The sequence below is a fragment of the Gasterosteus aculeatus genome, chromosome 14, assembly GCF_964276395.1.
Source record: "Gasterosteus aculeatus chromosome 14, fGasAcu3.hap1.1, whole genome shotgun sequence".
NCBI lineage: Eukaryota > Metazoa > Chordata > Actinopteri > Perciformes > Gasterosteidae > Gasterosteus > Gasterosteus aculeatus.
In genome coordinates this window covers 15,712,176-15,739,419 of record NC_135702.1, presented here as the reverse complement: position 1 = coordinate 15,739,419, position 27,244 = coordinate 15,712,176, and the positions used below count along the sequence as shown (strand labels likewise).

At 45.2% G+C, this 27,244-nt stretch overlaps 2 protein-coding genes across 4 annotated transcripts; both read left to right on the top strand.

The window, feature by feature from the left end:
* Nucleotides 1–1,755: 1,755 nt before the first annotated feature.
* Nucleotides 1,756–26,741, top strand: lrsam1 (leucine rich repeat and sterile alpha motif containing 1). 3 transcript variants are annotated; one of them, XM_040197638.2, is made up of 25 exons: nucleotides 1,756–1,966; nucleotides 3,536–3,718; nucleotides 5,163–5,219; nucleotides 5,419–5,463; nucleotides 5,590–5,667; nucleotides 5,823–5,891; nucleotides 5,976–6,060; nucleotides 6,160–6,281; nucleotides 6,360–6,450; nucleotides 7,173–7,282; nucleotides 7,413–7,442; nucleotides 8,587–8,709; nucleotides 9,712–9,851; nucleotides 9,968–10,012; nucleotides 12,068–12,138; nucleotides 12,385–12,484; nucleotides 12,591–12,678; nucleotides 12,764–12,838; nucleotides 22,310–22,390; nucleotides 22,658–22,753; nucleotides 22,905–23,003; nucleotides 23,076–23,207; nucleotides 24,373–24,439; nucleotides 24,815–25,020; nucleotides 25,265–26,741. In XM_040197638.2, the coding sequence occupies exons 2-25, from the start codon at nucleotides 3,647–3,649 to the stop codon at nucleotides 25,385–25,387; spliced, it is 2,205 nt and encodes a 734-aa protein (XP_040053572.2). In that variant the 5' UTR covers nucleotides 1,756–1,966; nucleotides 3,536–3,646; the 3' UTR covers nucleotides 25,388–26,741. The 3 variants fall into 3 exon arrangements, with proteins under 3 accessions (XP_040053572.2, XP_040053571.2, XP_077944435.1); XM_040197637.2 differs by having other exon boundaries at nucleotides 1,759–2,038; XM_078088309.1 differs by having other exon boundaries at nucleotides 1,783–1,922.
* On the top strand, nucleotides 13,130–20,286 carry LOC144388250 (uncharacterized). The gene is made up of 2 exons (XM_078088308.1): nucleotides 13,130–13,214; nucleotides 13,617–20,286. The coding sequence occupies exon 2, from the start codon at nucleotides 13,869–13,871 to the stop codon at nucleotides 20,001–20,003; it is 6,135 nt and encodes a 2,044-aa protein (XP_077944434.1). The 5' UTR covers nucleotides 13,130–13,214; nucleotides 13,617–13,868; the 3' UTR covers nucleotides 20,004–20,286.
* Nucleotides 26,742–27,244: the final 503 nt, after the last annotated feature.

Sequence of the window (27,244 nt, the reverse complement as noted above, 5' to 3'; positions counted from 1 at the left end):
CCCAAAGCGGGCGGCCTACTGGAGATGGACAACATTGGTTACATTCTGAGAAGCAAAGACAGAACTGCAGGTCCCCCCCCAAGACATTTTGGTTTAAGTAGATGTTATTTCCTGAACTTATTCTGGTTCATGTTCATCTGATCATGACTTGTAGGGCCTTCTAGAGTGTAGCTGAACATTGAACAAGAAGACCAGGTCTATGTACCACAATATAGCCTAATTAATAGACCTGTGTTTAAGATTTGACAAAGGTATGTTTTGCAGATTGCCCTATATTGTTAATAATTGTATTCTTAAGAGCACTTAATGACTTATGTTGAGCAAAAAATGGCACAAGATTAGTTGGGGAGAAATATTTTTCATTAATCAAAGCCTCCCACCACACATCAAACAAAAAAATGCAACCAATACAGTGCTTAAACAGTAGCCTTTTAAAGCAATACAATGGCTCAACACATGAGGTATCATATGCAGATCAGAAGCTGGTCAGTCATTTTCTAAGATCTGTGGGAAAGGTTGATTGATCACTGTATCATAGATGTTAAATACTATGATGTTAATCACTAATGATGTCACCTACTTACGGTATATAGCCTCATTGATCTCTATATCATATACATAAAATACTATGAGGTTAATCACTATTAATGTAGAGATAAAAGATGAGGTTCTGGTACATTTTCAATTGAATTTATAGTGATGTCTATACATTTAACTGTACAAGGACGACCACACTGATTATCGGCCTCTTGATGTTTAAGTAACAAGAAGAAATATTAACTGATTAACTGTTGTTAATGTATCCAACATCCTCTTACTTTATGAAACCTTTATAAAGCTAATGCAGTGTGATGTAATACAACAGCCCTGGATTAAATGTTCACCTCAGTAACGTTTTATGTGTTCCATCCAATATGAAAAAATATTAAATACACACCTGTCAGTGTAATCCAGTAAAGTTTAGCAGCACCACAAACTACAGCTGCTCCTCTTCGTCTTCTTTAGAAAGCTGCATGACAACTCTGATCTGATCCACTGAGATATTTTGCCTAATTATTTTATATACTCTATATATTTACTTTGGTGCTCCAATATATATATCCCATTTTTTATTTTAAATGAAAACAAAATAAGCATTACTTTTATAGTAAACAGTATTAAAATGTATACAAGACCAGCTGATGCGGTGACGTCATCACGCCAGTCATTTTTAGCAATTGAAACAGAATTGCGGAAATGACCGTCTTCCGCTCTCCCGTATTTCAGTGCACTTGCATGCGGATATTTACGGTAATCGCATTCAAACAACCCCTTAAAAGAATATTTTATCAATACAATGACCGACAATGACTCGTGTATGTGTGTTTAAGAAAACCTGACTTTTTACTGTACCATTTATGAGATAAAAAAGTGTCCCACACAAGTAGCCAAAAAAGCTTATTTTTTGTTTTTTGAGTTGCAATTATAAGGGGTTTCTCTATAATATCCCATGATAAAAGTCCTATATATATGTTAAAAAGGCAGAATCTAATTAATAGTAGGAATTCATTAATATAATTATTAATACTATTATTGCGAAAACCCTTTTTATTGCAACTCAAATATTGAGAAACGACTTGTGTAGGACAATTATTTTTTACAAATATCAGATGTTCAGTATGGGTAGAGTCAGAGATTTCCTGAACACACATACATGAGTTATTGTCTGAATTTATTAATTGAATCGCTTTGTAGGGCCGTATAAATGCTTTTACCGTAAACATCAGCGTACAAGTGCACTAAAGTGTCTGCTGAGTTGATCACAGTCCTCTGAAGAGGAGGACATGTCTCTTCTAGCTAATACTAAATCCACTCCTAACGACAACAACAAGATAGAAGAATACTGCGTAGAGGAAGAGTGATCATCATCGTTATGACCTAAAGTAACGTGGACTGACATCATTCATCTCCGCTGACTTTTAATCACGTAACGTCATTGACATTAACCATTAATGTTCAACGCCTCTTACGGTCTGCATCTGGACCCTCTGGTTCTCAGGTAACGTTTACGGCACCCAGAAGATTGTTTAAGTATCAACACACGTGAGAAAAGTTAGACTCTTGGCTTTGGTTCACCTGTGTTGTCATAGAATGTGGGTTGTTGTTATGCTAAATGTTAGCTTTGTTAGCTTATATTCGCTATAACGTTAGCCAGAGGGCCAAGTTGTCATAGAGAAGCTCTGTTCTCTAGCTCTGGCTAAGCTAACCTTAAGCGGTATAACATCGAGGCTTTACTGGTGTGGAGCTAGCTAGCTAACCCACTTATATTTATGTCGTTGCTACTAAAAGCTAACCAACGTTAACGTTAACTACACGTACGTTACATTGGTAGAATGACAGCGGCTGTCATAACCGGCAACCATAAGGGTTTCTACGGTGAGACGGTTTACGCAATAACTAAACGTAAGTTGTGTTAGTTTTGCCCTTTAGATACGTAATGTTAGCTAATGTAACGCACGCACTGTATCATAATAGCACACTGAATAACGGTTTAACTGGCTGTGTGTAAAGGCGTCACTCGCAGTGACAAACCCACCTAAACCTTCACACACTCTTGTACTGAGATTTGTGGCCTTTTTGAGCTCTACGCTTTCTGAACAGCTGGAAAGGTTAGCAACTAAATGAACGTAAGATGGTGACCACATTGGATCATGTAGGTACTAAAAAGCCAGGTATTTCCTTTAACTGCTGTCAAGCCTCCACTTCGAAAAACACCGTCAAGCCAGCCCGCACGTTATTTTGAGGTGCGCGTGTACACCCGGCATTACGGTAGTAGGAACTGAATTCAAAATAAAACCACTTCCAGTGAACGTAGAACATGTCAAATTAAATTAGTCTGTTAATCTTGTGAAATAGATACAATATGTAGGATATACAGTCTATACATGTTAACTTTAAACACAATATTATATAGTGAATGCAAACCATTGGAGGAAAAATGTAAATTCAATTGTGTAATTAATTAGTTATTCAAATATATTAATAAAGAATACATTTACACAGACCAGAGAATATCAGCACATTTATGTAGCGTTTCAAAGGTGTCGAGAGGCTTTAATTTTGAAATGGCACATCAGAATCATCAACATCCCTCCGTGGCATCCTGTGCTGGTCTTCTATCAATGTGAAATTATTATGTAACTTTAGACCATTTCCTTTCAAATCCAATCTGAAATTCAACAGAATGAGATTTTGAAGGGCCTTGCCGCTACATAAATGTCCTGACAACATTTATAGACCGTATAATGTATTACCACATCAGTATGTGATTTACAGACTTATTGAATTCATTTGACTTGTCACGTTCACTGGAACTGCTCTTATTCATATACACATACTGAACAATAACGTGGAGGCTGGCTTGACCACAGTTTCTTTCAGGAGTTGGTGACCATAAAAAGGTTAGATATTGTTGAATGTTTAAAAAGACAGTGAAGCTCTAACACGTTCACCATAACAATTTCTTACTTACATTTTCTTACTTCTCAATGTGCAGGCTCTCAGTGCCTTGCAACCTGGCCATCAGTCGTCTGGATTATCGCTTGCAGTGGAGGGACAGGAGGGAAACCCAGCAGGCAGAGAGACGGTAGGAAAGGCCGGACTTAGAATGCCTCTGTTCTTCAGAAAGAGAAAACCCAGCGAGGACTCCCAGAAAAGACTGGAATATCAGCTGTGCAGGGTAAGGCGAATGTGTTTGTATTAAAATGTCCATCCATTTTGTTACTGCCGCTTATCTACCTACTAGTTGTATGTGCTCTGAAAAGAGTATTATTTTTTGGGCCACCGAAGGCGCGAGCCACGTTGGAAAATGTAGTTAGTCAATTCATTCAACACGCTTGTTTTCAAGAGAGAAGATTGCCATGAATCATGTTTATGTTAGTGGAAAATGGTGAAACATTGAATCCGACTGCCATACTGTTCATGAGTGCTACATGCGATCACTGAGACTGACATGTTGTTCATGTGATACGGCTCATGTTGTGATGCAGAGTGCCATGGCAACGCTGAAACAATAGAGCATATATAACAATGCATGCTGACATGCAAAGAACGCATTTTCCAGTGACGACTTGGTGAAATGAGTCGGAGTAGCACTCAAACGTTTTTCCCATTGATTAGTCAGACTGGCTGCGGTACGTCATCAAAACATTGGTCAAATGAGCAGTTTCAGGCTATACGAGCAAACACGGAATCCCGTTATCTTTATTTATATCGTCTTGCATTAGGAAAAGAAGGAAATTGCAGACATACAAAAGATGCTTAAGACGCTGCTACTTTCAAGTTGCTGTGTTCTGCTAATGTCTCAATAAAGTTAGAAAATAAAATAATTTACAGGATTTTAATTGGCATCTGGATGAGGAGGCGGGCCCATGCCGTTCTAGGATCAGTTTATGCCGCTCTGATAAAGGAACCTGCCGCCTGCTCCTTTTCCATCTCGGCGTCACTCTCTATTTGGTCGATCACTACCTCAAAGCTCATGATAACAGGTGGTGGTTTAAACATAGATCGTCATTATCTGGCTCAGCTCAGTCTTCATCACATTTATGTGGGGTGACAACTCGCTTCCAACAAGGAGCAGCAATCCTGATGATTTTTCAACCTTGTTAAATAAACGTAGTTTCATAATGAACAATGTATTTTTACACCTGGCACGAGGGGGGTATAAACAGCACACATTCAAAGATACTGTGCGTAAAATAGGGATTGAACACGTTTTCCTCAGTAAATACATTTCTGAGAATAAAGTTGCTCTACCACACAGAAACACCACCGCTGCCCTCAATTTGGGCAGTTGGCTGTGGTCTTTTCTCCAGTTAAGGATCCCACCCGCGGTGATCTAGCAAAAACAAACAACTCGTGGTGAAGTTGCTGACGGACATCAAGGCTGGAGAGGATCAGGCCTAACGTTGTCTCCTCCTCACACCAACGAGTGACTTGTTGGAGGCGTATTGTTGGTCTCGGGTGACACACATAATGTTACTGGGACAACATTCAGCAATCTTTGTGTGGTAATGAGTTATCCTTCAAACCATTGTGGAAGTATTGCAGCATGTACCTCTTGTGTCTGAACGAACAAATGTCTATTCTTAAAAAAACAATAACCGTTATTCCACGTTGCACAGTCGAAAGAGGCCGGTGCTGATGACGTCCTGGACATCTCAGCCTGTGAGCTCTCAGAGGTGAGTATGTTACTGTCAGCATCTGACATCTGGGATTGTCCTACTGTGACACATCGATAGTGGAATAAGATGCACAGTTATGGCCCCCAGTCCTCTCCCTCTCTCTTAATATTAGTTTGTAAAATTCTGCATTGAGTAGTATTACGTCTGTGTTATCATTGTGTGCAGATGGCGACATCAATAGTCTGTTCTCTCACAGGTTCCCTCAAGTGCCTTTTCCATTTGCAAGGTTCTGCAGAAGAAGGTAACAATAGAGACCTAGTATATTTATTTCCTATTCTCTTGATGTACCTGAGTCTTTATTACTAATACGTATAGAATACCACAGTGGGCGTGTAACCGTCTGAGCAGTCAACATGCTCTTTTCCAGGTCCTCATCCTCCATACCAATGAGCTGAGGTCGTTGCTGCCCAAAGGATGTGACATCAGCACCCTTGCCGCTTTAAAGGTAAAATAAACGACATATGAGCATGATGGGACATTTACTGTCCCTGCGTGAGCGCAGAATATAGAGACACATGGCATCACATTTGATAATGACGCTTTCCCAAAAGAACAGATGTTTCTAAAGCTCAGAATTATGGAATCTGTGCACTTCTAAAGGTTTTGGATCTGCATGAGAACAAGCTCACTTCACTCCCAGAAGACATTGGGAAGCTGGCATCACTGCAGGTAAAGACATTCTAACCCAAAATGGAAATAACTTTCCATGAATGCTGTCCATCATCCACATGTGTCCATTTTGTGTCCCGTCAGATTCTGACTGTGGAGAAGAACCACCTGAAGGCCCTGCCGGACTCCATCGGGGATTTGCGGCTTCTGCAGACACTCAATTTGAAGGGTAGGAGGCCTTCTGCTTCCTGCCTCCAGGTATTTGAGACGGTGTTACAGGTCAAACAGCATTGTTCACCTTCTCCTACGTCTCTGTTTATCTGTCCAGGTAACAGTCTGAGTGCGCTGCCGTCCTCCTTTGGTTCTCTGAGCAGCCTTCGCACTCTGGACCTGAGCGACAACCACATCGTCCAGCTTCCCAAAGCTCTGGTCCACATCCGCACCCTAGAGGTTGGTCTCAGGATTCAAACTGTCAGGGATCCAAACCTAAATACGTTTTTTAAAAACCCTTTGTGTGTACTGGGACAGAGCTTTACCCTTGATGCTGCTACGATGTCCTATCCGCCTGCGGCCGTGTGCACTAAGGGCACCGAGAGCATCCAGCGCTTCCTATGCTCTGGTGAGGCTGTACTTCATGACATTCACAAACACACACACACACACAGGCACACACACTCTACAGATGTATAGACGTGTAGACATTTGACAGATTAGTGACAAGAAGTATTTCCACACGATCGGCAGAACAACAACCAACATTTTCTGATGAGTTTATCCAACAGGGTCTTATCACTGAGGCTGGCTAGAACCAATTGGTCACAATACAAAGATATTTATAATAATGGTAAACTTGACGGTTCTTTTCTAGTGTTCCAACCACTAAACATGCTTTTACACAACATGTCACTATTCACCCATTTATAGCCATTCACACACTGATGAAAGGAGTTACCATGCAAGGTGCCACCTGCCTATCAAGACTATCAAACCATTCACACACCATAGAAACAGCCTACGGGAACATTTTGGGGTTAAATAACTGACTTAAGTTACTTACTTAAGTAACAAGGACACGTGGACTAGCAGAGGCGGGGATTCACTGAGCAACAGCCGCCCCCGTGCAAAGTTGTGTGTTTTATCTATGTCTTCTGGTTTCAATAGGGTTTTATTGACCGGAAAGTTAGCAGAAAAACTAAGGCTACATTCAACCGGATTTAAGACTTTACTAAAGCGTAAAACTGCAGAGGGGCATGTAACCATTTAGTAACAGTAAGGTGACCAAAATGCAAAGGATGGATATATCAGCCTGTGTGAGAGACTATTGGTGGATGTGGTTTTCAGAGCTGGGAGAGGAGTACTTCCCGCCATCCCAGTACCTCCTGCCGGTGCTGGAGAACGAGTGTGGCAAACAGAGCTCTGACTGTTTTGATGGCTTGGAGGAGGCTTGGCAGGTACAGCAGTGACACACAAACACACACGTCACTGTGCAAGAGTAGAACGTCACTTCTATGGCTGAAATGCTGCTCACCTGGAACCTGTTAATTGCTTCCTCATTCAATCTTTCCTCTCTTTCTGTTGCAGAATAAATTCAGTGACTATGAGAAGAGAAAGGTCAGGAACCCACGTGACACACTTTCTGTTCGATTCAGGGGGACTGATTGTTTTTGATTTAGAGCAGCAGCAGTTTGTGCTCGACAGCATACCGGAATATAGAAAACATTCAACTATTACTTCAGTGGTCGCTGCAATGATGCTGCATTTTAGTGGGTATTTTGCCTTAAACAGCTAAATGACACGCAGTGATAGATAGATAGATCATGTCAGATCACTAAAACTGTACGTCACTTTGTTACAGCACAATCTTGTTGAGCCAGTAAATGCCTTTACAGCTTTCCTTGCATTGACGTTGTTAGCCACACCGTTATGAAACCTAATCCAGGTCAAACGTTTTTTTCATTTGAAAAACAAATGTGAACCTGAAAGTGTAGGTTTTGGTCTTGAACATTGTGACAGCTTCCTCAACCGCATTGTCTTTAGGAGACGTAGGCACGCAAGACTTAAGAATCAACCCTTTCTTTTCACTGTATTTAAGATTGGATGTAAAACCATTGACGCCAGAAACAAAGTTCTGTTTAGCGAGCTGTTTTGGATCATTCTCGCCATGAATCGCAGAATAAGACCAATTAAGTATCTCAGAATGTACCATTCATCAACCACACATCTCTGAAGTTTCCCACTTCCACAAAGAACTGTGAATTCAGCGCAGCATCCGTGCGATGGATCTGAATCTGTCAGCTTTATTTGTTAAGCTGTCACTCATGATTACCCGCCCCTCCCAGTTGATGCCCCGCCTCCAACGTCACATCAGAGTCAAAAGTCTGAATGTGGAAAAAAAAAGAATCCAAACGCAAGTGAAAAAAAGATATGGAGCTGAGTCAAAACTATATTCAACCCAAAAATATTTTAATATGGTTTTATTTTGAATACATTGTTGTATTTTTCAATGTTCAACAACAAAACTTTTGACGTGGATTTGGCTCCATGCACCATATATCATAAGGAAACTAGCACAGATACTGTGCAGTTTAACAAGTAAGGGAAATGGGAGATGACACTGTGAATACCCGCACAATACTCACACTATTTTCCCTATTGGGCCTCACTTTGTACCCAGACTATGCAAAAGCAGAGCTTTCAGTGCACTTGCACCATGCACCTCAGACCATCCCCTCTGCCTCATCACTCTGTCCATCAGGAGCAGAAGCAGCAGGAAAAGCTGGCCTTTGAGTGGCACCTTGAGGAGAAGAAGAAAGAGCACACCCAGCTCATACTCATGAACACGTCCCGCAAGGAGAACATCCTCCACTCAGTCCGACAGGTACTGAGGATATATATGTCTTAGTGACCAGTGTTAGTTTAGAGCAGTGGTTCTCAGCTGGTCTGGCTCCGGGGACCCACCATCACCCCTTAACCCAAATCGAGGAACATTCTCAACTTCTCAAATTTATTTAATGAAAATATGGTGCAGTTTGAACCTGAGATAGTGTGGAGACAGAATACGTATGCAAACACAAAAACAAGTTTAATGAAAAAACAAAACAGCCAGCTGTTAATTCTAATTTTTATTTTCCCAGGCGAAGGCCCACAACCCACCAGTTGAGAATCACTGGTTTAGATAATGCATCTCATCAGTTCTTTGATGGAGCTTTGACTTGGCATGTCACCACGTCGCTGTTTTGATATACTAAATAATCCTCCAAACTCACTGTTGTTCTGAAACTCAATCAGCAACTTTGATTTATTTCAAGATACGACCAGTGAGCTTTTCTTATATCTGACCTGCTTTAATTTTGTTTCTCCCCACCAAAGTTGTTTCTGCACATATAATGCCGCACTATGAGCTCTGTGTCCAACAAACATCAAGGCCAAACACATCAAATTTGCAAAAGATGCACAAATAGGAAAAGCTGAAATGAATTTCAAAAGAATAATGAAAATACAGAAATGGGAAGATATGTATAACTCATTTTGCACTGATTGGAGTCAGTCAGGGATACTTTTGAAACTAAATGTGTCCGTGGGTAAGCAAGGGTCGCTAATTAGCACTACCTAAGTTTTCTGTTAGCTCCCGCGGTCGACTAACAAACATTTGTTCAAGACTCCGCTGTCACTGTGTCCTCTCCATGCATCCTAAAAGCAATGCGTTTGAGTGCAGGATGAGGATGCGGTTGCCTAGCAACAATCACTCTGGGCGTCACGTCCCTGCGCTTCAGTTCCCACCTACTCTCTGAAGTGCTTTTGAGTTTATTTTGTCTGTGTCTGTTTTGTAAGCTGCTTCTATGTTGTATCCGTTGATTTCCATAATCCATCTGGTGTGTAGGAGCAGGAGCGTCTGGAGCTGGGCGTCTGCCAACAACAGAGAGCTCAGGAGGCAGAGAGGCTGCTGGTGCTGGAGAAAGTCAGACAGGCTGAAGGCGGCATTAGTAGTCGCATCAGCAACATGCTGATGGACAAGAACAGGTAGGCCCTGAAGGAAGGGGGTGTGTGCGCTGTACAGTTTGATTGATCTGTGTCCTGGGACGGATGTACACAGATGAGTTTTGCTAACTGCAGAGTATTTATGTTCATCTCTCCAGGCAGAAAAAAAGTGCAGAGTTTCTTCAATCCATGGAGGAGGATCGGTGAGTGAACAGACTACGAATCCGTAATAGTCAGGGTATGCAGATATTTTTCAATGGAGCCAGAGGTCTGCCCCTGAAATCCATTAAGGTATCATCAAACTGTGAGAAGAATTATGGCTAAAATGCCGACTCAAATTAGACTCTCACCAAATCATCAGAAAAAGACCAAAATGTCACTTTAAACCGACTACAATCTCAGTACTAACACTAAATTAAATTTCTTTTTCTAGGTGAACACTGGTTTTTTAGACCCGTCCTTCCCAGGAGCATTTCTTTCTGCTTCACACTGTGCACATCTTTTCTTTTTGTTTGTTTGTTAAACGATGCCTTACTACTGCACCGGGTTTTTACTGTTATTCCCCAAATCATCGAGCAAAATTCCCCGTTTGTGGAACGTACTTTGCAATAAAAAGTTTCTGATTCTGAGGGTCGGAACCAGGGCTCGACATTAACATGTTTGCCCACCAGCCACTGTGGCTTCTGGTTACTAGCCACTCAGCAATTTCATTAGCCACAATTTTGGCCACTCCGCCCAGTGGCCTTTCTGTGTGGAGTCTGCATGTTCTCCCCGTGTCTGCGTGGGTTCTCTCCGGGTTCTCCGGCTTCCTCCCACAGTCCAAAGACGTGCTCTGGGGATCAGGTTGATTGGGGACTCTAAATTGCCCGTAGGTGTGTGAATATGTGGGTGTGAATGGTTGTTTGTCTCTGTGTAGCCCTGTGGTGTACCCGCTCGAAGTTGGCTGGGACAGACTCCAGCCCACTCTGTGTGATGGATGGACGGACAATTTTGTTGTTGTGTAAAACTTATTTTGTGACTGATTAAGACAGAAAGAGTAGCTGACTCCATATAACTGGTACAGGGGGTGTAAAGCTCTGCCGCCTTCGTGAGGACCAGGGACCAAAACGCTTTGTTGTCTTTGTCCGTTTAGTCACAACGCTTTTGACGTGGCCAACGGAAATGGTCCTTAGTTGTTTCCATTGTGAAGTTGCTAGTCCCAAATAGATATAGATATATAGTCGTCACGGTCCATAGACGGTGCACAAGAACTGCGGCGGCCGCCAATGTAACCGGGCGTTCTTGGTTTGTGGACGATGCACCCATGACACCCCTCAACCCCAGGGTGGGAACCCCTTCTGCCTCTACGGCAACACTGAAGGGACATACTATGAAACCGTACGTAAAGCCTAGTTTATGCCCCTTGCGTGTCCCTTGGGTGCCTTTTCGCCCCTCCTTGTGTCCGTCGACCCATTTTTCCAGACTTGACTTGTACAAGCCGTCATTGGCGGACTATGAGGACGCCGGATGGCCTCTGATTCACGGAGGGAGATCTCCACAAACGAGGGGAACAAAGTCGTGGAGGAAAATACGGGACAAATGTGTCCCAACAACAGCAGCAGTGTGGATGCACGGGGCAATAAAGTCTATGATAAATAAATAAAGCAACCAACGACTTCCACACACAAAGACGTGACTCTCTACCTGTTGTTCTGGAGGTGAATCGCTCTGCAACACACGCATGCTGGTCTAACGCATTCCCTCACTCACAGAGTGAGACCCCCGGTGGACTGATTAGGAATAGCAGCTACTTTTCTAGAAATGCAATTTATATTTGTTCTGTAATTCTCACATTAGCAAAGTCATCCAGCGGGCCGCTCTGGACCCCTCGCGGGCCGGTGAGTCTGACACCCAAGGGCGTAACGACACATCGCAATATTGAGAAAATACCAATCTGCCCCCCCACAATATACAGCAGAACTATGGACTATGTTTTTTTGGACCATTACATAAAATCCCAATGAAATACATTAGAATATGTGGTCATACTATGACGAAAAGTCCGAGGGGGGTGAACACAGCCAGCGTTGTGTACAGAGGGGAGAAGCTCTGAAAGCACTCACAGATGAAGACAGCCGTCATTCTCTGCTCAGGGAGTCTTTACACAGATAGTAGTTGATGAGAACATGAAGCTCTGAATGATGGATGTAGAAAGTTGAATGGTGTTAATTCTGTATGTATATTCTTAATAGTCAGCATCGTGTTTGTATTTCCTTCAGGATTCGTTTGGAGCATCTGACTGCCATCACACAAGAAGAAGCCAATTCACTGAGGAAGAAGGAGGTGGCCAGTAAGCAGCTGATGTTTTTCTACCATTTCATGTTCTCAATATAGTCTTTAGTGCTACTGTCTACACTAAGAAAGCACAAAAACAGTGTGTAAATAGTTCTCCAGTATTTCCGTGGATGTATATCAGTCGCATGGACCAGTTAATGAGGCTGACTTAAGGAAACAGCTGTGTACCATACGGGTTAAATGTCTTTAGGGTAAAAGCAAGGACGTGACTGCAGTGACTTTGTCCATTCTCTGCTTCTAGTGGCCATGCAGAAGATGCTGTCGGACGGCTGTGCTATGAACCTCCTCCAGGAGGCCAATGACTTCCGCAGACGGAGCATGGCCACTGAGGCCCATAGAAGGTTAAACATGCACACACACACACACACACACATCGCAGAGTAGTTGGATGCTGCAAGAAACATGGCGTTAACTTAGGTGTGGCCTCTCTCCCATGTCTTCTCACAGTATGGAGAACATGGACAGGAAGTTTGATAAGATGCTGTCCCTCCAAGTGTTGGACAAATCTAAAGCCGTTGCACACATCCTACAGGAGGTATGGGTTTGTCCTCTTCCGTTGAGAGCCTGCCGGAGCACACGAGCCCCCATTCCCTGTCATTCGCTCTGATTGTTCTCTGCAGGAGGAGATCCAGAAAGCAGCGTTCCAGGCCCTGCAGCTGCAGAAAGACGCTGTGCACGGCTACATCCGCAACCAGGTCTGTGTGGGACGGCTGGAGATGGGTGGGGTGGGGGCGCAAACCTTTCTCTAGTCTCAGTTTCTTATTCATGGTACTGATACAGCAGGGATATCCTCATGTTTCCGGACAGTCTGTGTTGTGTTTTCTGTGGAGTTTTTAATTCATGACGTTTTGTTATTTCGGATTTGCATGTGTGATCAAATGTTTACCTGCCAGAGCTATATATGTAAATGCCAGTATTATATGGAGAAACTTTGAGGTAGCAGGGCAATAGTGTAGTGTCCCTTTAAGAGAGGAGTGTGCTGTGAGGTCACGTGACCAGTGTTTACTGAGTGAAAAGGAAGCGCGATTCACTTAGTTGGTAACGACTTCCAACCCGGTGTGCAGCCACTTGGTAAGCGCTCTTGATTTTCAATGTTGTCTTGTCTCCTTTATAATGTACGCTTCATGTTGTCTGATGTCACCTTAAATGTGTTGCTGCTGTGTTTACTTTCTTTGTGGTTCATACTTTAAACATATAAGCCAGCCTGGTATGTGACGAAGGTACTTCCTGGTTTGCCGTGGGGCATTTTGGGAGTTGTAGTTTCCTGCTAAGAAAAGACTGCATGCATTGTGAATGTGGTGCATAATGATTGAATGTGTACATGCAAATAACGAAACTGATGATGGTGGATTATAGTATGTTAATAATGTTTATTTGTATTTTGAATAATGTTATTAAGATGAAGAACTGGGGAGCTGTGTTGGTTGTGGTGTGCACATGGAAATTGAAGTATTGCGTTTCTTATTATTCCAGGTTTTTTACCTGGTTCCCCTTTTAAGAAATAAACAAACAAATGAGGAATCTTGAGTAAAGTCCTATGTGTGCCGGGTTGCCCTTTCCGTGGGGAGAAAACGGAACAGTAAAAAACCAACGGTTCTGAGCACGTCAAGCTAAGTCCGCAACCGCCCTAGCAGCATTGACCAGCGAAGAAACTCCAAAGGAAGAGGAAAAGGCCGAATAGACCCCTCTGTGGAGCAGCGCCTCGGTCAGTGTCGGGAAAGGAAGATGGATTCAGCGGAATTAGTGGCTCTAAAAGGAAAGCGCTCAACAGCACAGGCGTGTTTCACCAAGAGAGCCAAAAAGCTGTCCCTCACTGAAGACCTCCTAGAAAAAAGGGTGCTGATCGACGAGATCAGAGCACTTGGTGTGGACTTTGGAAAGTTCCACGACACTGGTCTCGAATATGTTGATGCCCTAGGAGAAGTGGAAGGCGACGAAGAAAAATCAAGCAGAGAAGTGGCTCACGTAGAGGAGAAGATGGCGACGTGCCTTGCCACCTATACAGAAACGCTCCAGCTCGCGAAGGAGACATTATGGAACAAATTTGCTTATGTTGACCTTAAATTGTATGCTGATGGTGCAGAGGAGAAATGTGCTGAAATGGAGAACATTGAGGTGAAAGAGTTGCCGGAGGAAGACTTTCAAGTCCTGAGGGAGGGTCTGCTGGAGAGGATCAAAATGCTTGAGCTAAAAGTGCTTGAATGGGAAAGTCTTGTCTCTGGAGCCAAGATAACACTCTACAAGCAGCAGCTATACAAGCTGGTCAACAGACTACATGACTGGGCGCGGAGCTGGGAAAAGATGAAGCGGAAGGAAGAGGTTGAAGAAGGAAGTTCTGATGAGGAACGTAGCAAGTCCGGCACGCACCCCCAAAAGACCCCAAAAGCCCCCGAAGACCCCACTGTAACGCATGTGCCCACCAGAGCTCCTGTGGTTTCAAATGCTCCTCCACAAAGCACCCTTGGCGTGCATCCCGGGGCTTATGGCTTCAGACCACAGATCAGTCTTGAAAGAACGCGCCTGCCCACGTTCTCGGGAGACATGACTGACTATTATCGGTGGAAGGCTGAGTGGGAAGAGCTCGAACAGCTGGGGAACCCACAGAGGACTGCTGGTGTTACAAGGTTCCACCTCCTAGCAAGTCTCAGCGACAGGGTGAAGAGAGACTTGGTTCTGTCCAGCTGTGCGTCGGCAGATGAAATGTTCAGGCGCCTCGACAACCGCTTTGGGAACAAGGCGAAAATCGTTCTGAAGATCTCAGAAGAGGTTCAGGGCCTAACCCCTGTGAAGGGAGATAATCCTAGAAAAGCGATCGAGCTGATCCAAGCAGTGGAGCGGGCTCTTAGTAACCTTGTGATCCTGGGAGAAGAGGAGGTTCTAAGGAACCGTTGGGTGGCACAGTCACTTGAAAGCAAGCTACCAAGCTGTCTGAAGGAGAAATGGATTAAGCACAAGACCAAGCCTGTGAGCAGTTTCGCTCCACATAACCACTTTGACTGCTTACTGCGCTTCCTGAAGAAGCAGGAAGCAATCCTGGAGGAGCTGGATCAGCTGGAGCCAAACCCAAGAGAAGGAAGCTCCTCAGTTAAAGGCCCAGCAGACAAGCCAGAAAGAGGAGTTAAGAAAGCATTCTCCAAAGCTACCTCAGGCCAAAGAGCGTCGTCTCAGTTAAAACCACGCTTGGACTCGTGCACAGCCTGTGCCGATGAGACACACGCTGGCAGGCTGTTTGCCTGCAAAGTCTTCAGGGAAATGGATCTCCAGAAGAGGAAAGCCCATCTGAAGACCCATGGAATATGCAATCGGTGCCTGTGCTTCCACTGGAAGGATGGCCGTTGCAACCCAAAGTTCCTCTGCAGTAAAATGGACTGCCGTAAAGAGGAGCCTCACCACTATCTGCTCTGCCCCAAGTGCATCGCTCAAGAAAAAGACGCTGGCCACGAGGAGCAAGGTACCAGAAGGATGGAGAGGAAAAGCCTCGGGCTGACCAGCAAGCAAGAGGAGCTCCTGGCGAAAGTCACTCCGGAACTAAGAGCAGAATTCAGGAAGGCATTTTCCAACAAAGCCTCAACCATAATCTGCACTGCTGGAGGTGGACTGAAAGAGTACCCAGTTATAATGATGTTACTGGAAGTGACGACGAACTCAGGCCAGCTAATAGGCACTCTTATCGACCTTGCCTCTGACACCAACTACATAACAAACAACGCTGCCCAGCGCCTTGGACTAATTGGTGAGAGCATCAAATTAATTGTCCACGGAATAGGAGGAATGACAACGACAGTCACAACCAAGAGGTACTCCCTGCGACTAAGAGTGAAGACCATGAAGGGGACGGTAATGGAGCACAAACTACTCTGCTACGGCCTAGAAAGTATTGCAGAGATAAGTCAGCCGGTCACTCCACAACAGCTGCAAAGGATCTTTCCTGACATCGCTGCAGAAGAGCTGGTCCGCCCTGAGCACATCGAACTTCTAATCAGCCACAGGGAAGGTCGTTTAGTTCCACAGCCGTTTAAGTTGGAGGGAGATCTAGTCCTCTGGGACGGCCCTTTGGGCAAAGCTGTTGGTGGTACTCACCCTGATCTCTTCGAGGTAGTAGACCTAACGCTGCATCAGTCGGAAACTCACTTCGCAAGATCTATGAGAACATCCTCAATGGTGTACAAGGAGGTTCTTGTGAACACCAAAGACCTGAGTGAGGACCCAATGAGGATGGGAGAAGTTACCCTCAGCAAAACCACCGCTACGAACAAGGAGGTGTTTGAGTGGTTTAAGTGGGATAGTATCGGGGCAGCGTGTGACCCAAAATGCGGGAGCTGCAAGTGCAGCAAGTGCCCTCCGGGAGGCAGAGAGATGACCCTTGGAGAAGAAAGGGACTTAGAAAAGATAAAGGACTGCCTCTCTTATGTGCTAGCGGACAAACACAGTGACGCCCCACACTGGGATGCGGTCTACCCGTGGAAAGTGAACCCTGCAATTCTGCCAGATAACCGCCGAGCAGTGGAGGCCACCTTCCGGAACACCGAGGCTCGGCTAGCAAGAGAACCTGTGTGGAAAGTGGCATATGGAGTGCAGATCCGCGAGATGGTATCAAGAGGGGCAGCCATCAAGCTCACAGAGGAAGAGATCAAACGGTGGGATGGCCCAATCTGGTACATCAGCCATTTGGTTGCCCCAAATCCTCATTCTAGCTCTACGCCAGTGAGGATAGTCTGGAACAGTAGCCAGGAGTTTAAAGGGTTGAGCCTGAATAACCTCCTGCACAAAGGCCCTGATGTCCTCAACCCAATTCGAGGTGTCCTGCTAAGATTTAGGAGCAGACTGTATGCTGCTCTTGGCGATGTGAAGAAAATGTATAATTCTGTGTGGCTGAAGGACGAAGAGGTCCACGTCCATCGATTCCTCTGGAGGGATAACCCCGAAGATGAAATTGGTGTGTTTGCCATTGTCCGGGTCAACATCGGCGACAAGCCTGCTGGGTGCATCGCTCAGGTTGCCATGAGAGAAACGACAAACCTGCCCCAGTTTTCATCCATGGTTGAAGAGCGCCGAATCTTGACAGAGGACTGCTATGTGGACGATGTTCTAACATCGCATAATGATCTCCAAACTCTGGTTAGGATGACCGAAGGAGTGGAAGAAATCCTAAGAGCAGGTGGTTTCTCCCTCAAGCCCTGGGTCCTGACAGGCCAAAGTGGGAGGAGTGAGAAACCCACTGACCCCAGCAATGTCAGGTCAACAGAGCCCAAGACCCTGATACTACCCAACCAGATGCGGGATGAGGAGAATAAGGCATTGGGATTGGGATATGAACCTGAATCTGACAAACTCTGTGTGCTGACGTCTGTGAACTTCTCAAGGAGACGAGGAAAGATGAGGACCGGTCTGGATCTACGAGAGGATGAGGTCAGAGGCGGCACCCCCGACCCTCTCACTCGACGCATGCTGCTGAGTCAGATCGCGGGGCTCTATGACCCCATCGGCCTGGCTTCACCCGCCAAGCAACGAGGAGTGATGCTCGTAAGAGAATCCTTTCAGGAAGCAGGAATTGACCGTCAGTCCAAGGACACCTGGGACGACCCTCTTTCGCCACGTCTTCGAGAAGCTGCAATAAAACTTTTTGAGCAGAATGTGAGGCTTGGCCAACTCCGATTCAACAGGAGTCTCACACCTCATGGAGCCATAGGCCGGCCAATGGGAATCACATTTTCCGATGGTAGTGAAGCTTCCTACGGCGCCGTTCTTTATCTACGGTGGGAGACAGAAGATGCAGTCGCAGTTAAGCTGGTTGAATCAAAGGGCAAGCTCACTCCTCTAGACCAGAAAGGTGATGTCATTAAAGCAGAACTCTGCGGGGCTGTCTTTGCATCCCGCCTGAAGACATACTTCGAGAAGCACTGCTACATTAAGGTCGATCAGTGGATTCATTTTGTTGACAGTCAGACAATTTTGGGAGCTATCCAGAAGGATAGCTATGGCTATCAGACATTTTTTGCAAACCGGATTGGAGAAATCCAAAAGGCTGGATCAGTAGATAGCTGGAGGTGGGTCGAAGGTAGACTGAACATCGCCGACCTCATCACAAGGGGGGCATCCCCGGAGGAGCTTGCTGAAGGATCTGTCTGGCAGGAAGGCCCAGAATTTTTGAAGTTGCCTGAGTCAGAATGGCCGGTGAAAACTGCTAGAGAGATCAATCCCTTGGTTGCTGAGATCGGGGGACTTCGGAGGAAGGCATTCACAGGACTGGTCACAGTAGGAGCCCTGCCCAGGAAAGGGTCAGGCCCAACCAGTGTTGCAGTTGTCCGCCTTGTGGACCCCCAGCGGTTCAGCTCACTTGCACGGTTGTGTGGGACCATCGCCTGGGTGAGACAAGCAGTAGGAATCTGGCTGGGTAACAGCCAGGCTCCAGTTCGGTCAAAGTGGGAGGCAAGACCATGCCTGTCTGTGGAAGAACGAGTAACAGCTTTCAAAGATCTAGCTCTCGAAGCTCAGTGTGGGGTTGAGTTCCGCGACGCAACCCTGGATCGCCTGGTTGTCCAGGAAGAGGAAAAAACCGGACTCTTGCTCTGCGGAGGGAGAATCCAATGCTGGGATGAAGATCGAGTGGCTATACCGCTGATCCCATGCCAGTCGTGGCTTGCAACCCTACTGGCCAGGGAGGCACATGAAGAAAACCATGAAGGTGTTGCCTCTACCCTTCTACGGACAAGGAGGAAAGCCTGGATCATGCAGGGACGGAGAACAGTTAAGAAGGTGCTGAACAACTGTGTCACCTGCAGAAAGAAACGAGCAAAGACGTGTCAGCAAGTAATGAGTGATCTCCCTCAAGAGCGTACCAGTAGGGCAAGCCCGTTCGAAAATGCGACCCTCGACCTTTTTGGCCCCTTCGAGGTGAAAGACGCGGTTAAAAGAAGGACCAGCAAGAAGGTCTGGGGCATTGTTTTCTGTTGTATGGCCTCGAGAGCCGTCCATGCGGACCTCACCGATGACCAGTCGGCAGAAAGTTTCCTCCAAGCATACTCCCGCTTTGTTGCTCTGAGGGGGCATCCAGGAAAACTATGGTCCGACAGAGGCACCAACTTTATTGGGGCCAAGTCGGCTCTGCATGAGCTGCATAAACATCTGGCTTGCTTGCAGGCTGCGTCTATAGAAGATGTAGCTGCTAAGAACGGGACTGAATGGAAGTGGGATTTTCACCCTGCAGATGCACCCCACAGGAATGGAGCTGCGGAGGCAGCTGTGAAGCTTTTAAAGAAGGCGCTGATAAGCCTAGGAGGAACTACAGGGTCCCTCACATGGGGGGAGCTCCAAACTCTGTTCTATCAGGCAGCCAACCTGACAAACGAACGCCCAATTGATGCCAGAGCTCAAGAACAGGAGGACTCTGTTGAGTACTTAACGCCCAACTCCCTCATACTGGGTCGAGCATCGCTTGGAGGAGACACCAGCGGGCTGGACCTAGACACTCATCCCTGGCGTCGTCTGAGGGCTATTCAAATCGGAGTGGACCGGTTTTGGGCAAAGTGGAGGGAACTAGCTGGCCCAAATCTGTTCATTCGACACAAGTGGCACCGGACGGAGAGGAACGTCAAAGTCGGCGACCTCGTCTGGATTGCTGACCCAAATGCTTTGAGAGGGCAGTTTCGCCTGGGCCGGATTCTGACAGTTTATCCTGACAGTAAAGGGATTGTTAGGGACGCTGACATTGCAACGTGCGCTGGAATTCCTGTATCCCTGGCGGGTGGCCAAAAGAAGAGGAGTTTTTCGCTGCCCATGACGGTTATCAGGAGAGACGTGAGAAGACTGGTGGTCCTTCTCCCAGTGGAGGACAAAACTCATCCACCCAAACCGCCATGACATCGGCATCGTCCCAAACCCCTCTCATTCACCGGCCAAGCCCCTGTCACCCTGTTACCATCTTAGCCCTGTTGGCTGCGTGGTGCAAGCCTAGCGCTGCCACCAGGCCAATTACGTTGCACACACATGAAGAAGAGCACTCACATTCCATACCTCGCATACCCTGGCAGTACACTGCATACCTGCCAAAGGGATGTAATTGACTTGGACAGTGGACTAAACTGTTCCCCCGTCAGTGGTGCCTTCATCGGACGCTTACACATAGACATTGTGCACATTTAAGGGTTCTAAAAAATAAATAAATAAATAAAAATAAATAAATAAAAAGGGTCTTTTTAAGTGAGTTAGTAAGTTCCCTGGATAACATCAGGAACTTAAGTGGGAGGTGTTGTGTTTTCTGTGGAGTTTTTAATTCATGACGTTTTGTTATTTCGGATTTGCATGTGTGATCAAATGTTTACCTGCCAGAGCTATATATGTAAATGCCAGTATTATATGGAGAAACTTTGAGGTAGCAGGGCAATAGTGTAGTGTCCCTTTAAGAGAGGAGTGTGCTGTGAGGTCACGTGACCAGTGTTTACTGAGTGAAAAGGAAGCGCGATTCACTTAGTTGGTAACGACTTCCAACCCGGTGTGCAGCCACTTGGTAAGCGCTCTTGATTTTCAATGTTGTCTTGTCTCCTTTATAATGTACGCTTCATGTTGTCTGATGTCACCTTAAATGTGTTGCTGCTGTGTTTACTTTCTTTGTGGTTCATACTTTAAACATATAAGCCAGCCTGGTATGTGACGAAGGTACTTCCTGGTTTGCCGTGGGGCATTTTGGGAGTTGTAGTTTCCTGCTAAGAAAAGACTGCATGCATTGTGAATGTGGTGCATAATGATTGAATGTGTACATGCAAATAACGAAACTGATGATGGTGGATTATAGTATGTTAATAATGTTTATTTGTATTTTGAATAATGTTATTAAGATGAAGAACTGGGGAGCTGTGTTGGTTGTGGTGTGCACATGGAAATTGAAGTATTGCGTTTCTTATTATTCCAGGTTTTTTACCTGGTTCCCCTTTTAAGAAATAAACAAACAAATGAGGAATCTTGAGTAAAGTCCTATGTGTGCCGGGTTGCCCTTTCCGTGGGGAGAAAACGGAACAGTCTGAGGGCAAATTCAATCAGGTCACATGGTTTACAAGACTCTTTGGTTTATCTTTTTTTAAAATGAGGGAAGTTCCTGAAGCAATTTCTCTGCATTCTGCGGGATAATTAATTGCGGTCCCCTGATACTAAATATAGGAGGTCATTTAAATACCATACAGCATCACAGAACCATACTCATCTCTTATTTTTTCCTAAAGAAAGGAATTATGTCTTTGGTCATTGCTTGCTCCTGGTTTGCGTTGCCTGCGCCGATGCCCTTTGCTGGTACGAGCTCGTCTGGTGTTCCAGTTTATGCACCGAGGTTAATTGGAGAACAGCGGTACACATGTCGTCTTCTACTAGTGGTCACTATTCTGGTATTAGTGGTGTAGTAAAGGATGACTTGTAATGTGAACGGTGTGATGTACCAACGGGGATCTTTCTTGCTAAGGGACTCCGTATTTCAGCTGTACGGATTATCGGCCCACATCTTGACTTTAGCCTTAGTTGCCCTTTTTATTGTTTGTTGAATTAATTAATTAGATTAAAAAAATACTATGTTGGATGCACTGTACCGGATTATAGTTTTGGATTATATATCCCATCACAAATTAGTGGAGGCCAAAAGCAGAGCTGAAAGGAAAGGGAATTCTTTTTGCTTCTCTGGCAGGCAGTTAAGAGACAACACGACACTATTAAAGAGGAAAAGAAAGAGGTTGACATTGTCATGTCTTCTTCTTGTTTTGTTCTTTTATTTCGCTTATGTCCCCTGCAGCCCACCCAACTTCTATATACTCATAAGCGGCAACACCCGGGTGAGAATAGTTCCACAGATCAGATTTGTCTTTTCACACCTAGTGGAATATGCTTGTTAAATAATGTGTCAAACTTAGGACTCAAGTGTCAGTCCAGTGAGTAAATTACGCTTTCATGCTTTCATTGGTCCTGCGGTTTGGTTTAAGACGATATACGCAGCGTACAGGAGGCTACATGTACACATGCAGGATCACAGCAGGGTGCTAAAAGCATCTGCCTCTTTCACCAGTCAGAAAAGCATGAAAATGTGTTACGTTGCCTACAGACAGAAAATCCCTTCACCAAGTTTTGACTTTGCGTTCAGCAGCATGTCCCTTCTCCTGCTAGCTTCATCTTTGCTCCTCCATCCCCAGATCAAACTCATAGAGGGTGAATTAATGCAGCTGACTAGATTGGAGATTAAAAGACGCAATCTGGATGCTGAGAACCTGCAGGTGGGTGTCACTGCCTTCTGTCATTGCTTTCTTATTCCTCCCGCTGATTGCTACATCATTCATTTTGGCTGTTTTCATGTTGTTTCTCGGTGTCAACAATATATCATTCCACCCAAGGAGGTTAACAAACCAACAGATGTAAAAAATGTTTTAAATAGCAGAATTGTATTGAGCGCTAATATTAGTTGTGTTAGTCATATCAGAGCCAGGGTGCTTTATTTGTAGTCTTTCAACAGAGTGTGCATGTGTGCATGTGTGTGCGTGCAGGAGGTTCTGGTGGAGCAGCGAACGTCTCTCAGTGATTTGTTGCAGCAGCTGCTGAAGCAGAGAGACCAGAGGGAGCAGGAGCTGCGGCAGGTTCTGGTGAGGAACCGGCTGACCTCAGTGGACTCTTTCTCTTCTCCTTTACACTGGAGCAGTCATGATTTCTGTCACGGCTTTACAAAGACTTTTTACACACGTGATTTCTTTCTCGTCAATTGGAAGAAACCAGCAATCACTTTGTGTTTTCCAGGTGGAGATGGAGCGGAAATCTGAGTCCAACCAGCAGAACTACTGGATGATCCAGTACCAGAGACTGTTAGACGCAAAGCCTCTCTCGCTGCGCATGCAGGTACAGTGTTCTGCAAGCAGGACACGCAGAAACATCTGAGGACCAAACTGTTAAACGTTAATCTCATTGCAGGAAGCAGGCGTGGAGAAAGAGTTGATCAACCTGATATGCAAATTGTCAGCTCAGCACTACCTGCCAATCCTGGCTCATCACCGAGTGACGACTGAGGCTCTTCGTCACATGACCTCCTCTGACCTCAAGAAGGTCTGTGTGCAAACCCACCTCTAACGCGTCAGGTGGCCCTTCGATGATTGAGATCCTTCACCTCTTGCTTTAGCATTTCTCTGTGCTTGTGACTCCGTTGTCCTTGAAGCATAGGATCGGCGGTTTGATCCCCAGCTCTCCCAGTCCACGCCACTGTGTCCTTGGAATAGACATCAAACCCTGAATGTTGCCGGTGCATGATCGGGGGTGACTGGGTGAATGATGACATGTATTGTGGCTTTCAGTGATCAGGAAACTAGAAAGGCGCTCTAGAGATACAGTGTTTACACTCAGTAGTCGGCGTGGTGTCACCGGTCTACTGCAGCAGTGCAGACTCCCATCAGGTCATAGTTCCTCCACTATGATCAGAAATAGCACAGAACATATGCGTGTGAAGTGCTTCACGTTCATGGCTCTCTTCCACAAAACCCTCCGGTTGGGAGTGAGTCGTCGTCTCAGGGATGAGGATATGCAAACCGTGCAGGATGCACCAAATATAACAGTCACAACCTTCACCTATGAGCTTTGGGTTGTGGCTGAACGAATGAGATCGCAGATACAAGTGGCCGAAATGAACTTCCTGCGTAGGGATGCTGAGCCCGAGAGACCCACAGAACCTGCGGCTCCTTCAGGCTAAAGGTGCCAGCTGAGGGCTCGGGGATTGGATCCCAGACCCTCCTGGGTCTCGTTCTATTGTTCCCAGGCATGTTGGCTGGTAGGAGCGATAGTGCTGGATAGATAATAGGCCTGGCCAGGGGGAGCTGGACGATGTTGATGGGGAGAGAGATGTCTGGACTACTATCCTTGGTACCGAGCTCAATGCTTCTGGTGAGAAGAGGAGTCTCACCAGCAGAAAAACTCAAACATTTAAAGACAAAAGCCACCCGGACACGAAATGTTCCCCCTGCTGCTGTGTGGAGAGAGTGATAGAAAAGGATCAACTGATGGAGCTACACAGGACAGCTTCCGTCCTCAGCAAATATAGTTTTTCCCCAAGTAGAAAAACAGCGCTGATGTATAATCACAAATAAAAACCTTGATATCACCGTAACAGCTGATAATGTATCAGTGTTTACAGCGGGTTGTGCTGCAAACAAATGAATGCAGGTTTAGCTATTTTATTTATTTGAAGATTAACTAACATTATTCCTTTCTCTGTTCTCAGATTGGCATTAATGAAATTGGAATCCAAAATGCTCTTCTGAACTGGGCTCTTGAACGCTACCCTGAAGGTACATCACACACATCCTACACTGTATAAGACAACTATTGGTAAAGCGATGTGGTGAGGCATAAAAATCACAAGCACTAAAAAGCTGATTTGTGAAATCTCGACTCATAGCTACATGCAGCACGTCAAACGTATTGAACACACATACTTGGACTCCATCTAACGGAGTTCAGTGCAGGTGTTTGGACCGTGACCTCAATGCGGAATCCTAAAAACCGAATGAACCCTTTTGTCAACAACAACTCGACATTGTAGCCATTATGTTTTACAGAGTAATATATTGAGCAAAAAAGAATATATTGCGAAATATAACTTGTTTTCGATGGCTAAGCGTTGGGTGGAGGATGTGTGGATCACTCGCTGTCTCTTCCACCAGGAGCCTGTAAGGCCGCCCAGCGGGATGAGGAGGCAGAGGTCACTTCCACTGCTCTGTCCCCTTGCTCCCCTCAGTCGCTTCCCAGCACCTCCACCTTCCAGATGCCCAGCCCACCCCTCACCCCAGGGACCCCCATCACCCCCTCAGCCCCCAGCCCTGTGGAGGGACCGGGGTGCTCGGAGTGCGTGGTCTGCATGGAGACCGGGGTAAGACGAGCTGCAGCTAGCACGCTAAGCGCTCTCCACTGTCTTCTTGCATGGAGCGTGTGAATGAATCCACTGTTCAGCGTAGCGATGCTACAGTCCTTCGAGTCGGATTCTGTGTGTTTGGCCCTTGCGTGGTTAAAACGTTTCCCAACCTCTTATAACGCAGAGGAGTGACGGTAGAAGATGTTTGTAGTAAAGGCTGCACGTGGAAGGCTGATGGTGTCTCTTCTCTCCCTGTGTCCAGTCTCAGGTCATCTTCCTGCCCTGCGGTCATGTATGCTGTTGTCAGATCTGCAGCGACGCTCTGCAGAACTGCCCTCTGTGTCGTAGCAGCATAGGCCAGCAAATACGCCTCTACCGCGGCTAGGGACCAGTGCACTGTGCTGCATGGCCCGTTATTTATGCATGATCACAAGGTGGCTGTGAGGAGGCTTTTGGCAGGTTTCAAAAGAGCTGAGTCACTTTCCTGTATTAACCAAACAGTACGTTGTGATTTATATGCCTACACAGATCTGAATAGATTTGCTTTCACTTGTGTTGTGTTTTTTGTTTGTCAGTGGTTTCCAAGCCTGTTTTTATTTTCTTGTTTTAAACTCAGTATATGTCAATGTTGGCATTACTTATTAAGAGCAAAGCGGACTACGCCACTCGCTCTTTGGATCTTTGTGCTCTTTGCCTTATAGTGGGTCCTAAATTGATGTGTGCCTTTTCCTGGGAACCTCTTTTTTTTATACAACATTTGTCTGTATAGTCAGCCAAAGTAATATTGGTCCAACACTCATGTTAACAAAGCAGGTACTTACGGTACTGATTCTAAGTTACTGACGCAACGTCATCTGGTTGCTCCTCCATTCGAGCACATCGGTCCCTCTAATCAAGCCTCCACCCTGCTGACTGGAATCCAAGACAATTTGAGGTTGGAACTTGGAATATGAGCCGCTGTAAACACCCCAGTTCCTCCTCCTCCTCCTCGCTGTAATGTGTTGTTGTATTCTGAAACACACAGAAATGTGTACATGAGCACTATGTAAGAGCAATCACAGTAAAAATAGTATGGTTACAATTATTAGTCCTACTCAGATTCAGTTGTGTAATGTTTTACATGCGTCATCACAGAGAGGAGCATGAAGTTTATAAAACAACTCATTTAAGGCACTATGGAGCAGTTTAGTGTGAAACGCAGGATCTAGTGATTTTGGTGCTTGCTATAAATCAGGGTGTCTCAGCCTCTGATGCGTTAATATCGAACGTTCTTTTCTTAAATGTCTTTCGCGTTATTCCCATCGCTTTATGAAAGTAAATGTGACTGAACGGGGCTGGACTGGTGGACTCACCTTCTCAAATCAATTTGGACACAAGAGCGGATAATAAAATAGGTCCAACCATGTGTCCTAATTGGGCTTAAGCTGAGCACATACTCCTATATCTCCAAATAAGGTCTGGACTCTTAGGGGTCAGTTAGGGGTCAGCCAGCCTGTCTTGCATGTCTCTGATCTACTGATCCATTTATTATTTGAAACCCTGTATGTGATGCATATGTATGAACTAACATCAACCCACCTGTTTGTAGCCATCACTAATGCTATTATACTCTATCAAGTGCTCTTAACTTTCACATCCCAGCATGTATCAGGAATTTTATCTTTACTTACTGTATATGACTGTTGAAAATGATATATATATAAATATATATATACTGTATTAAAGTTTGTGTTGCTGGAGCTGGAGTTGCTGTTGAGTGACGGTCTGAGCTGGTATGCATGAAGACACGTGGGTTTTCAAAAAGTATGGGTTTATTGAACCAAATGTGAAACCAACATATTGACCATGTTACCTTTAAAGTCCTTTCCCTGTAAAAAAAAAGGTAATCTAAACAGAAGTGAGCTATTGGGCTATGCTAATTTATAGCATATAATCAATATATCTGACTAACAAACTGAAGACAAAGTGGCTCATCAAACCCGTTTTAACAAAGACTTGCACTACCAGCTGAGTTACAACTGAGCACTTCCTGTAATGATAATATAACTTTGCTTTAGGAAGTGCATCTTAGTGCCAGCCGCACTGATTATTCATCAGAAAATAGAAAGAACTAAAATAAAGTTTTACCATACATAAATTAGATTTCCCTTTATGCCACGACAGAACGGAGTGACAGGACGGTGATTTAGCGGCCCACCGTTAAAAGACGCATTGACAGATTCCTGAAGATCCCAAGCGGCGC

Bases quoted from the DNA above. Each gene is read 5' to 3' on its own strand.
- lrsam1 (XM_040197638.2), top strand. From the start codon at position 3,647: ATGCCTCTGTTCTTCAGAAAGAGAAAACCCAGCGAGGACTCCCAGAAA. The intron at 7,283-7,412 runs GTACAGCAGTGA...TTTCTGTTGCAG, and splicing joins GCTTGGAGGAGGCTTGGCAG to AATAAATTCAGTGACTATGA. The intron at 22,391-22,657 runs GTGGGTGTCACT...GTGTGCGTGCAG, and splicing joins TGGATGCTGAGAACCTGCAG to GAGGTTCTGGTGGAGCAGCG.
- LOC144388250 (XM_078088308.1), top strand. From the start codon at position 13,869: ATGGATTCAGCGGAATTAGTGGCTCTAAAAGGAAAGCGCTCAACAGCA.